This window comes from Tursiops truncatus, chromosome 11 (genome assembly GCF_011762595.2).
Source record: "Tursiops truncatus isolate mTurTru1 chromosome 11, mTurTru1.mat.Y, whole genome shotgun sequence".
NCBI lineage: Eukaryota > Metazoa > Chordata > Mammalia > Artiodactyla > Delphinidae > Tursiops > Tursiops truncatus.
The window spans coordinates 40074755-40088849 of NC_047044.1; the positions used below are offsets into that span (position 1 = coordinate 40074755).

Sequence of the window (14095 nt, forward strand, 5' to 3'; positions counted from 1 at the left end):
AAACAGTGCAGGGTCAAGGGCATGGCTGTCAGAGCACTCATTTAAAACGAAGTACCTTGAAGGGATCTCCGTTCAGAAGGCTCCTCTCTTCAAGGCAATTTGTTTTAAATGGCTGCTTTAGCGCTACAATCAAGTCAGGGCCTGCTGACAATATAAACTTAAAAAGCAAAATGAAATCAAATTCACCTAACACTTCATTAATTGTGAGTTTCTATTCAAATTTTCAGTTCCCGGACTATGAGAAACCAGAGTTGGTATGGCCTACAGCGCTATTCAGAAAGTAGTTTTACTTCTCTTTAAAACTGGAGATTAAAATGAAAAGACACAAAGAAAAGACATACAAGGTAACCTGTTTTTAAAAGGTATAAAAGCCTCCTGCCAAAATGAATAGCATTCATGCCAAGGGTGGGTATTTTTATAGATGCATGCCAAATTGTCCATGGTTTATATTCACCTCACTTCCTCTAGAGTTCACCTTGCAGAAACATGAAAGAGTGTGGAATTACAAATCAAGGGAATGAAGGCTGATCAGTATTTTAAAATATTACCTACATAAACATTTTTTTAAAACAGAAAAGATATTTCTCTCATTCTTTACAGAAAGCACTCCAGTAAAATCCTCTGCTAGTTATATTTTGGATTTCATCAAGAGTTCTACTTATTTAACATCTACTTTTCTTGCATGGCATTAAAAGAAATCCTTTACTTCATTGTTTTTAAACATTTTGCAGTGATAGCATCTTCCCCTCAGTTTTTTCAGCAATTACTTAATATCATAAATTCTATCTCTAGCAAACTTAAGGGACAGTTCTGTTAAAGTACATTTTTATATTTATCCTAGGTTCTTTTGGTAGAAATACATACAGTCGCTTTCTTATACAGTGACACTTCATTCACGCTATAAACCCTGTTGATGCAAGGGGTGGAGAGGCTTTCAAGGTCTCTTCTTTCCCTTTTACTTTTTTTATTCCATTTTTTCTCCACTTCCACCATCCACCAGCACCACCACCATCACCACCATCAGCATCACCATCATCTTTTTCTTCTTCTTCATCTCTACCTCCACAGTAAGCCCCTGCTCGGAGCCATTTATTTACACATGTTACCCTATTTTTCTTTACAGTATCTCTATAAAGTCAGTATTAATTATCCAATTTTTCCATATGAGAAAATTTAGGCTCCCCAAAAAGGTGAGGTCACTTGCCTAAGATCCAAATAGTAAGTGTCAAAGTTGGGATTCAAATCCAAGTTAAGTTAGTGCCAACTCCAAAACATTTGCTCTTCAGCACCATGCTGCCCTAATCTCGGTGATGAGTGTAGCCTTTGAGGTGTCAGTCACTTGAATGAGACACTGTAAACTGCTGTGGATCTCTAAAGCCCAAAAGGAAAAAGCCTGACTCACTGTGCAGTAATAAGCTTCTGAATTAGATGAACGCTAATGGCTTACCCAGTTTTTCTTTTTCTTCTTCTTGGAGTCAGCATCGTTACCACTGCCAATGCTGGAATGGCTCGTGGCACTGTTGATACTAGAAACGCTTTCGGAGGAATGCTGTCTTCTGATGCGGAGATCTAGCCACAGATAGACAGTATCATGTTTACTCATAAAAACTTGCAATCTGAACAAACAAGACTTTTAGGCTTTCTGAGAGGAAGTCCTCTAATAAATGTCAACATGGCTTTGTACAGATTATTTCAATGCAGTTTTGGTTTTATAAGCTTAATAATGTACAACCATATTTGCTTTAATTAACTGGGTTATCTGTATTAAGATTCAATGGGAATCTCAAGTAAGTCTGTAGCACTGGTGTTTTAATGAATTCTGAGTTTTGTCCCAAAATGAAATGCTATGCTAGTGATTTTTACTGAATACCTGGATCAAACAGCACTTCCAAAATGATTTATTCCAAATGATTTGTTCCATGGAGTAAAAGGAAACTCTTAATAGCATGATAATTAATTGTGTGTTTTTAATATTTGTCCTTTGAATAAAGCTACCGAAGCCAAATATACTAACTTTCCATTTCATGGAATCCTACCTTGTTAGAGCCAAAACAAACCTTGCAAGTCATCTAAGCACTTCATACCACAGATGGAGCAATTGAAGCGCAAAGAAGTTAAGTAACTTGACCAAGGTCAAAGAGCGAATGGGGCGAAGGTCCTCAAGAGAGAATGTGGGTAGACTGCATTTGTGAATTAAACAGAAATCATACTTAAGACAGTGTAATTCTTCCATCATACCCCTAACCCCTGTCCATGACTTGGAAGAGTAATAGTAGTAACAATAATAACAGGTAATAATAAAGCTAGCTTTTACTACTCTGCTCTGGGAGTACGTAATTTTAAAGCAAACCACTGACATGAGTGTAATTATTAAATTTTCCCTGTGGTCACGTAGCTGAAAAACAGTGGAGCCAACTTGAGACTTAGAAGTATCCTACTGTCTATTGTACTAATTGCCAGGTGATATCACCTCTATATACTCCTAAAAAGCATGGAGTGCTTCTCTAGATAATACGATATTTTGAAGAGGATACCATCTGATACTAAATCACTTTTTGAACATACTCACCTACTCCATACAATCAGCTTATAAGATTTATTTATAGTCATTAAAATTAAAATTGAAATGATTTCTACTCACAGTGAACTTAAGTGTTAGTGGAGACACTAATAATTCATAAAATTATTTTAAGGTCAAATATGCTTTTAGGCCATTTCTATTGTCATATATAATTGGTATCAATGCATATTATCCAAGCAAAAAAATCTCAGTGGAACTTAAAAGATGTCAGAAATTATTATATAGCTTTCAAAAAGTTCCCATAGAAATAATAGTATATAATCAAAGCTTTGCAGTTGACTAATTTAACAGTAAAATGGCTGATGGCAATGGAACTGTAACTGGTTACTTTCAAAACATACAATAAATAAGTATATGTGTGGGTGTATAATATGCATGTACATATCTCCATCCTTAATCTCATGCACATACATAACAATAAGTACTTTAATTTTTCCATTAAGAGAATAACCATGTTGAAAAATTTTACAGGAGGGTAAAAACAGAGCTGTTTTTAAGAATCCCTAGAGTTTGGTCCAAAAGTATTTTTTTTAAATGATGAGAACATTTACTGTTTTTGCATGTCCAAAACATTACCAGTACCAAAACCTAAATCAAGGTATTTATGTGTGTTGTTTTGATTTAACAATAAAGGAGCACAGTATCCCTTAATCAACTAATATGGAAATAATATGAATAAGCAATAAAAGAACATGTGTAGGTATCTGTGTTTTAAATTTCTGCTACAGTTGGCTATAAGCTTTTCTGAACAAGATTAGTATTTTCTATTTTTCCCTTCATAACTGACTTTTACAAATAAAACAGATGTATTAAGCATTAAAGTATTCCAGAGTTTTTATTATATCCAGAATTAATAAATTATATTTGACTGCAAGTAATCCCAAATTTTAAAAAGATAGGTAAATTCTTGTTAACCGTAGGTCAAAAGTAGTCCTTGGAGGTATTCGTTATGTTCAATTATGACCGCATTTCCAATAAAGATTGGCAAGAGCATAATTTCCATAATACCATGGAATGAAGGGAATGCATTTTACTTTTCTCTGGCAATTCTTTTCTAGTGTTTGTAAGTATTTGACTGAATACATGTGGCATTGCAGAGCTCAGTAAAGAATGGGTGACCAAATGAATATCAACCATCTGAATGAATGGAGAAGCTTATTTTAAAAATATCTATTTCAGTTTTATGTTTATTCATTCATTCATTTTCCACTTCCCACCTTCTGCACCGTCACTGTTCTAGTTCAAGCCACCAACATCACCTACCTGCTCTAAGAAAGAACAGCTATCCAACTCACCTTCAAACCATTCTACAAACCAGAGTTAGAGAAATCTTTTTAAAGAAAAACCTCACCATCACTCCCTTACCTGAGACTTCCCAATGATTTCCATTTTAATAAGAATAGAAAACATTTCAACTCTTGCGCAGGCTCAGGGGCCATGGCTCACGGGCCTAGCCGCTCCACGGCATGTGGGATCTTCCCGGACCGGGGCACGAACCCATGTCCCCTGCATCGGCAGGCGGACTCTCAACCACTGTGCCACCAGGGAAGCCCTCAACTCTTAAATATGGCCCAAATGTTCCTCAGTAATCTGGTCAGTACTTATCTCTCCAACCTGGTTCTACTTACTTTACCTTTGGTCATTATCTTCCTTGTATCAGTTCCATAAAGGCACTAATCTCTTTTCTGTCTCAAGACCCTCCTGGAATGCTCTCCTCTAAATATTTACAATATGCCTTGATATGAGTTTTACTACTACAGAAACACAATCTGGATATTCTATATACATTCAACCCTTTATAACTATTTGTTTTTGTTAGCTTTAAATCTTATAAAATTATTTTTTAATCTTTCTTAGCCAAGTTGAATATTAACTGTTATCGTTTTGTTCATTTTAGGTATCCCTCCCACATTTCTGAGCAAAGGAATTCCTATTTTTCAATTCCAGTAGATATATCAAGCTACCTGTTGCCTGCGATAAAAGGAATCTTTCCAGAAAGTTTTACTTCAGTGACTTGTACTGTGGTAAAGAAAGGATTAAGCCTTTTTAAATCCCTTCTGGACCTATTTACTGACATGAAGATTTAGAACATAAGCTGCTTTATTATAGCTCTAAGATAAGCTTTAAATATGCAGTAATTTTCCATGCAGCATATACATTAACTCCCCCACATGGAAAGTTGCTAAATTCTTAACAGAAGTAGCCCCTAGAGAACTAGTTTGTCCTTCAATTTAAGTATATCTCACTTTATATAACTGTTTTCCTATAAGTTAAATTTCAAGTTTTAAAAAATTGTATTAGTCCTTTCTATAAAATTTGAATAAACCCCTTTTATGTGCAAGCCATCATTACGGCCAGGATTAAGGATTAAGAAAACAGACCACCCTGCCATCGACCAGCAAAGGCAGACCATAAACAAATTAAGGCACCAAAGTGTCTTAATGCAAATTTTGATGAGGGAAGTACAGTTATTTCCAGAAACACATCATAGAGGGACCTCATATAGTTTAGGCACAAGCAGGCATGTTTAGGCTAACTCTTGCAAGATCTCAAAAAGTTTTTATGCTGAACAAACAGGGTAGAAAGTTCCAAGTAGAATAAAGAGAATATATAAAGAACTTTTGAAGAACTGAAAGAAGTTCTGCGTAGCTGAAATATGAAATACACAACACGACAAAATAGCAAGACACACGGTCTAGAACAGCGTCTAGCACATAAATGGTAATATCAATAAGTACTTGTTGAATGAACGAAGCTGGCCAAGAGAGATTATGTCATGTTAAGGAGTTAGTATTTCAACCAAAGGCAATGGGATACCTTTTAAATATATATTGTTACACAACTGCTCTGGTCTCAGTGTGAAGAATGGCATAAGGAGGTGAAAGATGAAGAGCAGGAAGGCTCCTTGAGACTTAGGAGTTTGTGGTCATAGTTCAGGGGAGATATGAGGCATGGTGATAGCAGGATCAGAGAAAAGGGAACAAGATATATTTAATGGATAGAATCAATAGAACTTAGTGATTTACTGTGTACGAAGAGGAGGATTTCTGGCCACATGGAAGGATGGTGATGCTGTTTACTGAGAAAGGAACACTGAAGGCAAAGCAGGTCTGAGAAGGAAGAAGACAAATTCAAATTTGGGGATGTTGACTTTCAGGTGACAAACAGACATCCGAAGATAACCTAATGGAGTTTTCTCTTTGGCAGCTAGATATACAGATCTGTAACTCAAGAGATGAGCCTGCCCTGGAGAGATATATTTGACAGTTATCAACACAAATAATAATTATAGGTAGAGTACTAGATGAGCTTGTACAAAATTTTAGATAGGATGAAGAGAATCATAATGTATAAAATCATAATGGAAGACAGTTTAGGACTGCATTCTAAGAAACATCAACATTTAACAAATGCATACAAACGAGTGAATCTACAAGAGAAACTGAAAGAAATTTCAAAGGAGCAGAAGAAAAACTAAGAATGTGGATGTCATGAGCATTAGAAGAAGTGAATATTTCAAGTAGGATGCAGTGGACATCAGCATCAAATGCTATTTGCACAACAAATGCAATAAGAATTTTAAACTTTGTACTGGATTTAGAGTCATCTAAGTCATTATTGATGCTGGAGAGAACAGTTTTGCTGGAGTAGTGGAAAGAGAAACCACACTCCCATGGTCTGAAGTGTAACTGGCTGTTGAAGACATTGAATGATTCCATCAAGCTTTCCCAAAATTCATCTGGAAATGCGAAGAGAGATGACAGAGCACTCAGGATTTAGGAAAACATTTTTCAGCTGGTCAAGAGTTGAGCATATTGAATGCTACTGAAAAGAGTCAGAATAGGACAACCTATGCAAAGAAAACAATGACATGACATTATCACAGAGTATTTCTTCAGTGACAATTTAAGGAGTAGGGTGGTGGCAGAGAAGATTATTTTATCATTGCTTCCAATTGCTGAAGCACAGTAATAATTAAAAATACACCAATGTTTAGTCCATTTTCTTACTGTTTTTTAAGTTCTCTACAGAAAATGTACCTTTTTATTGCCCCCACCCAGGACAAGTTGCTCCCAGTATCCACTGCTTCACCATATTGATTATTGTATTTTTACATACAGATCTAGATTTCCATACTCCTTCCCAGGTTTGTTTTGCTTGAAGGCAGATATGAATACATTAACCAACCTCCTCAGAGAAAAGTGTTGGACTATAGAAGCAACTTCCTTAAGGTCAGTTTGATACTGAAGCCTACTGTTCTTAAATTCTGAGATTCTGACTGCATTAGTAGCAACTTATGTTGATATATTATAAAAGGCAGTGCGACTGAGTAAAAGCAGCTTTGCTCTAATTAATGAATAAAAATAGATTCCTAGCAGATTGGATGAAAAATGGCAAGATTTCTAAACATACCTTTGGGAGGGTGGTCTGGACCGTTGAGCGCTCCCTGAATGGCTGCCTGGGCAGCAGAGTTCTGGGCCTTCAGCATTTCAATGGTTTCTCTTAGTTCGATCAGTTCAGACTCCTGTGAAACAAACAGAATTTAGGAGCTTTAAAAGTAAAAGATTCTTATTCATAGCTCACTATCAAATGAGTTTGATTTTATGTAGTGCTAATGTCCTGGTAGATTTAGATGCGTGGCTGACCTTTCAAGTTGTGTCTTACAACCTCTTACTTGTAAATGTAAGAAGGTAAATGCAATAGAGAATTAAAAAATAATGTCTTAGTTATTCTCTTATACATGTGGTCTGAACAGTCTTTATTTCTTTAAAAGGGTGGTACCCAGAGCTGACCAGTACCATAAAAAGCAAGATATCACACTGCTCATTTCAGATACCAAACTTATTAATACTACCCATGATTATATTACATAGATAAATACTATTATTGCACTGGTACATCATATTGCATTTACTGTTAACTGGAAACCCTGAGTTTTTGTCAAATGAGTGATTTTAGATTTTCTCATTTATTTTGCCCTTAGGAAATAGATTCTTTACATTCAAGAACAAAACCTGGAATTAATTCCTAACTCACTCCTATTAAATGCCATATGTCATCTTAGATTCTGGCACTGTTCATCCAACAAAATTCCTACTATGAAGATCTAGTTTCACCAAGCCAAAGCAATACAGGAATTTTAAAAAAGTGAATAGAAATATATGTAACGTATAGTCCTTAAAACAGTTAAATTATTTAAAAAGTTTACAAATCAAATTTTTATAAAACACCTATTTTCTTATTGAATTAAGGGTAATTTTAAGCTACGTCTCAACGAAAATCCGTGTATAAATTTGATCTCCCATAGTCATTTAAATGAATATCTTTATCAGAAATAAAGGACTCACTATTAGGAAGATAAGATAACAGCACCAACACAACAACAAGGAACTGCAGTGCTGTTTCAGCAGAAGCAATATTTCCATCAGGAGCACAAATACAAGGAGTATCCTTCTTGGCAGTGATAGCAAGCCTAAAAATTAGAATTTTTGTCAGCCTCTGGGGGGGAGAATTCCTCCATAACGTGTTTGTCATTCATCATTTTCTCCATTTTCTTTCTTCGGCAGAAAGCCAAAGAATCAGGCTTGGGTTCTTCACTCCATGGTAAGCAGTTTATCCCTACTTAATGTCTCCCAGTATATATGAAAAAAGGCAGGACCATGACAACTACCTCTGCGGGAAACTGCTTCATACATGAGAATGTCCAATGACTATTCCAGCCTTAGACACTTTTTTAAAAAAAAGATAGGTGGTGCTAACTGAAACGATATCCAAGTTTGGAATAGCTCCTTGGCATCTCACAGATCTATCTTCTCTGAGTATCTGGCATATTCCTGATAGAAGACAGTTAGGTATTTTTAAAAAACAAACCCTCTTACAGACTTTTAATAGCTTATAAGTCAAAGAATCTCATAATAGAAAATCAATAGTGACCTCCTGGATTCATAGATGGATCTTCAGATACTTGAGTACAATTTCATTTGCATTTATTTATCATAAAGGAAAAAGAACAGGTTTGTGAAAACTGCCAATACCATGACAAATTCAATCCATCATAATTTCTCAGTCCCTCTGAGTTTTATCTATATTCTGTCACTTGTCCAACTAGTAATAGATAATTGTACCAAAATTGAATCTATTTCCCACTTAAAATAAATCTCCAAAGTGATGAAATATTTATTGGAAATCCATTCTGCTTTTACCAGGAATTTATTCACAAAAGAATACCTATAGTGCATACTTAGTGAATCACATAATTTAAATAGTTAATTTTATAACATATAGACTAAGATGAATGTTAAATTTTAAATAAAGTCAGATTTTCGTCCTTGAATTTAAAATTAACAGTGCTTGTACTTTGGATTAAAAATCTGCTAAAACATTTGGCTTTAGGTTTAAAGAGGAAAAATGATATTGAAATCTCATACAAATGTCTAAAAACTTAGCTTAATTTTATGGGTTGGCTGACTTATTTTACTGTCAAAATTCTACCCTTTTCTAGAGAAATCTCTTCTAAAAACTATTTTTTTTTAATTAGAAGTAAAATGTTCAGGTAATATTGATTTTTCAGAAAACTGTGTTTAATGAAATAGAAGAATGATCACTTTCTAAAATTTTAAGTATATTTTTAACAACAACAGATATTAGCAGGGTAGTTGTTACTCAGTGTGGCACAATAAGCCCAAAAGAAGAATAACTAAGTAAGAAATATATTTGTTATATAATGTGGGGAAAAAAATAAATGAAATAATTAGTTTAGCCAAATTCAGATTAGCAGTTCTTTTAGAGAACTTTGTAAGTATAAATTGTCTTTCATTAAAAAGATAGTTAAGAGAAGCAAGAAGAACTAAAATCCTGTAGCCTGTGAAACAAAAACCACATTCACAAGAAGATAGACAAGATGAAAAGGCAGAGGGCTATGTACCAGTTGAAGGAACAAGATAAAACCATAGAAAAACAACTAAATGAAGTGGAGATAGGCAACCTTCCAGAAAAAGAATTCAGAATAATGATAGTGAAGATGATCCAGGACCTCGGAGAGAGAATGGAAGCAAAGACTGAGAAGATGCAAGAAATGTTTAACAAAGACCTAGAAGAACTAAAGAACAAACAGAGATGAATAATACAATAACTGAAATGAAAAATACACTAGAAGTAATCAATAGCAGAATAACTGAGGCAGAAGAACGGATAAGTGACCTGGAAGACAGAATGGTGGAATTCACTGCCGCGGAACAAAATAAAGAAAAAAGAATGAAAAGAACTGAAGACAGCCTAAGAGACCTCTGGGACAACATTAAATGCAACAATATTCACACTATATTCGCATTATAGAGGTCCCAGAAGGAGAAGAGAGAGAGAAAGGACCCGAGAAAATATCTGAAGAGTTTCTAGTTGAAAACTTCCCTAACAGGGTAAAGGAAATAGCCACCCAAGTCCAGGAAGCACAGCAAGTCCCATACAGGATAAACCCAAGGAGAAACATGCCGAGACACATAGTAATCAAATTGGCAAAAATTAAAGACAAAGAAAATTATTGAAAGCAGCAAGGGAAAAACGACAAATAACATACAAGGGAACTCCCATAAGGTTACAGCTGATTTCTCAGCAGAAACTCTACAAGCCAGAAGGGAGTGGCATGATACACTTAAAGTGATGAAAGGGAAGAACCTACAACCAAGATTACTCTAGCCGGCAAGGATCTCATTCAGATTCGGTGGAGGAATCAAAAGGTTTACAGACAAGCAAAAGCTAAGAGAATTCAGCACCACCCAAGCAGCCCTATAACAAATGCTGAAGGAACTTCTCTAAGTAGGAAACACAAGAGAAAAAAAGGATCTACAAAACTAAACCCAAAACGATTAAGAAAATGGTAATAGAAACATACATATAGATAATTATCTTAAATGTGAATGGATTAAATGCTCCAACCAAAAGATACAGGCTTGCTGAATGGATACAAAAATAAGACCCATATATGTGCTGTCTACAAGAGACCCACTTCAGACCTAGGGACACATACAGACTGAAAGTGAGGGGATGGAAAAAGATATTCCATGCAAATGGAAATCAAAAGAAAGCTGGAGTAGCAATACTCCTATCAGATAAAATAGACTTTAAAACAAAGAATGTTACAAGAGACAAGGAAGGACACTACATAATGATCAAGGGATCAATCCAAGAAGAAGATGTAACAATTATAAATATATATGCACCCAACATAGGAGCACCTCAATATATAAGGCAACTGCTAACAGCAGGTAAAGAGGAAATCAACAGTAACACAGTGAGACTGGGGGACTTTAACAACTCACTTACACCAATGGACAGATCAGCCAAAATGAAAATAAATAAGGAAACAGAAGCTTTAAATGATGGAACAGACCAGATAGATTTAATTGATATTTATAGGACATTCCACCCAAGAACAGCAGATTACACTTTCTTCTCAAGTGCGCATGGAACATTCTCCCGGATAGATCACATCTTGGGTCAAAAATCAAGCCTCAGTAAATTTAAGAAAATTGAAATTATATCAAGCATCTTTTCTGACCACAACACTATGAGATTAGAAATGAATTACAGGGAAAAAAGCGTAAAAAAACACAAACACATGGAGGCTAAACAATATGTTACTATTAATAACCAAGAGATCACTGAAGAAATCGAAATCAAAAAATACCTAGAGACAAATGACAATGAAGACACGATGATCCAAAACCTATGGGATGTGACAAAAGCAGTTCTAAGAGGGAAGTTTATAGCTATACAGCCTACCTCAAGAAACAAGAAAAATCTCAAGTAAACAATCTAACCTTACACCTAAAGGAACTAGAGAAAGAAGAGCAAACAGAACCCAAAGTTAGCAGAAGGAACGAAATCATAAAGATCAGAGCAGAAATAAATGAAATAGAAGCAGAGAAAACAATAGCAAAGATCAATAAAACTCAAAGCTGGTTCTTTGAGAAGATAAACAATACTAATAATCCATTAGCCAGACTCATCAAGAAAAAGAGGGAGTGGACTCAAATCAATAAAATTACAAGTGAAAAAGAAGTTACAACACACCGCAGAAACACAAAGCATCCTAAGAGAACACTACAACAACTCTATGTCAATAAAATGGAGAATCTGGAAGAAATGGACAAATTCTTAGAGAGGTATAACCTTCCAAGACTGAACCAGGAAGAAATAGAAACTATGAACAGCCCAATCACAAATAATGAAATTGAAACTGTGATTAAAAATCTTCCAACAAACAAAAGTCCAGGACCAGATGGCTTCACAGGTGAATTCTATCAAACATTTAGAAAAGAGCTAACACCCATCCTTCTCAAACTCTTCCAAAATATTGCAGAGGAAGGAACAATCCCAAATTCATTCTATGAGGCCACCATCACCCTATGAGGACAAAGATACTACAAAAAAAGAAAATTATAGACCAATATCACTCATGAATATAGATGCAAAAATCCTCAACAAAATATTAGCAAACAGAATCCAACAACACATTAAAAGGCTCATACACCATGATCAAGTGGGATTTATCCCAGGGATGCAAGGATTCTTCAATATATGCAAACCAATCAATGTGATACACCATGTTAACAAATTGAAAAATAAAAACCATATGATCATCTCAATAGATGCAGAAAAGGCTTTTGACAAAATTCAACACCCATTTATGATAAAAACTCTCCAGAAAGTGGGCATAGAGGGAACCTACCTCAACATAGTAAAGGCCATATTCGACAAACCCACAGCAAACATCATTCTCAATGGTGAAAAACTGAAAGCATTTCCTCTAAGATCAGGAATAACACAACGATGTCCACTCTCACCACTATTATTCAACATAGTTTTGGAAGTCCTAGCCATGGCAATCAGAGAAGAAAAAGAAATAAAAGGAATACAAATTGGAAAAGAAGAAGTAAAACTGTCACTGTTTGCAGATGACATGATACTATACATAGAGAATCCTAAAGATGCCACCAGAAAACTACTAGAGCTAATCAATGAATTTGGTAAAGTTGCAGGATACAAAATTAATGCACAGAAATCTCTTGCATTCCTACACACTAATGATGAAAAATCTGGAAGAGAAAGTAAGGAAACACTCCCATTTACCATTGCAACAAAAAGAATAAAATACCTAGGAACAAATCTACTTTGGGAGACAAAAGACCTGTATGCAGAAAACTATAAGACACTGATGAAAGAAATTAAAGATGATACCAAGAGATGGAGAGATATACCATGTTCTTGGATTGGAAGAATCAATATTGTGAAAATGACTATACTACCCAAAGCAATCTACAGATTCAATGCAATCCCTATGAAATCACCAATGGCATTTTTTATGGAACTAGAACAAAAAATCTTAAAATTTGTATGGAAACACAAAAGACCCCGAATAGCCAAAGCAGTCCTGAGGGAAAAAAATGGAGCTGGAGGAATCAGACTCCCTGACTTCAGACTATACTACAAAGCTACAGTAATCAAGAAAATATGGTACTGGCACAAAAACAGAAACACAGATCAATGGAACAAGATAGAAAGCCCAGAGATAAACCCACGCACCTATGGTCAACTAATCTATGACAAAGGAGGCAAGGATACACAGTGGAGAAAAGACAGTCTCTTCAATAAGTGGTGCTGGGAAAACTGGACATCTACATTTAAAAGAATGAAATTAGAACACTCTCTAACACCATACACAAAAATAAACTGAAAATGGATTAGAAACCTACATGTAAGACCGGACACTATAAAACTCTTAGAGGAAAACATAGGAAGAACACTCTTTGACATAAATCACAGCAAGATCTTTTTTGATCCACCTCCTAGAGTAATGGAAATAAAAACAAAAATAAACAAGTGGGACCTAAAGAAACTTAAAAGCTTCTGCACAGCAAAGGAAACCATAAACAAGACGAAAAGACAACCTTCAGAATGGGAGAAAGTATTTGCAAATGAATCAACGGACACAGGATTAATCTCCAAAATATATAATCAGCTCATGCAGCTCAATATGAAAGAAACAAACAACCCAATCCAAAAATGGGCAGAAGACCTAAAGAGACATTTCTCCAAAGAAGACGTACGTACATGAAAAGCTGCTCAACATCCCTAATTATAGGGAAATGCAAATCAAAACTACAATGAGGTATCACCTCACACCAATTAGAATGGACATCATCAGAAAATCTACAAACAACAAATGCTGGAGAGGGTGTGGAGAAAAGGGAACCCTCTTGCACTGTTGTTGGGAATGTGAATTGATACAGCCGCTACGGAGAACAGTATGGAGGTTCCTTAAAAAACTAGAACTACCATATGATCCAGCAATCCCACTACTGTGCATATACCCAGAGAAGACCATAATTCAAAAAGACACATGAGCCCCAGTGTTCACTGCAGCACTATTTACAATAGCCAGGTCATGGAAGCAACCTAAATGCCTATCGACAGATGAGTAGATAAAGAAGATGTGGTACATATATACAATGGAAT

At 35.4% G+C, this 14095-nt stretch overlaps 1 protein-coding gene across 6 annotated transcripts in view; it reads right to left on the reverse strand.

The window, feature by feature from the left end:
• The window catches only part of NAV3 (neuron navigator 3), an 839545-nt gene that overhangs the window by 34140 nt on the left and 791310 nt on the right, over positions 1 to 14095 (reverse strand). For 4 of the 6 annotated variants that reach the window (XM_073788380.1, XM_073788379.1, XM_033866303.2 and 1 more), the window contains 3 exons: positions 6995 to 7106; positions 1448 to 1569; positions 455 to 475 (listed from right to left, as the gene is read on the reverse strand). In XM_073788380.1, the coding sequence (XP_073644481.1) occupies positions 455 to 475; positions 1448 to 1569; positions 6995 to 7106 (255 nt within the window). The remainder of the gene's footprint in view (positions 1 to 454; positions 476 to 1447; positions 1570 to 6994; positions 7107 to 14095) is intronic. The other 2 variants (XM_073788381.1, XM_073788383.1) reach the window with 1 other exon arrangement.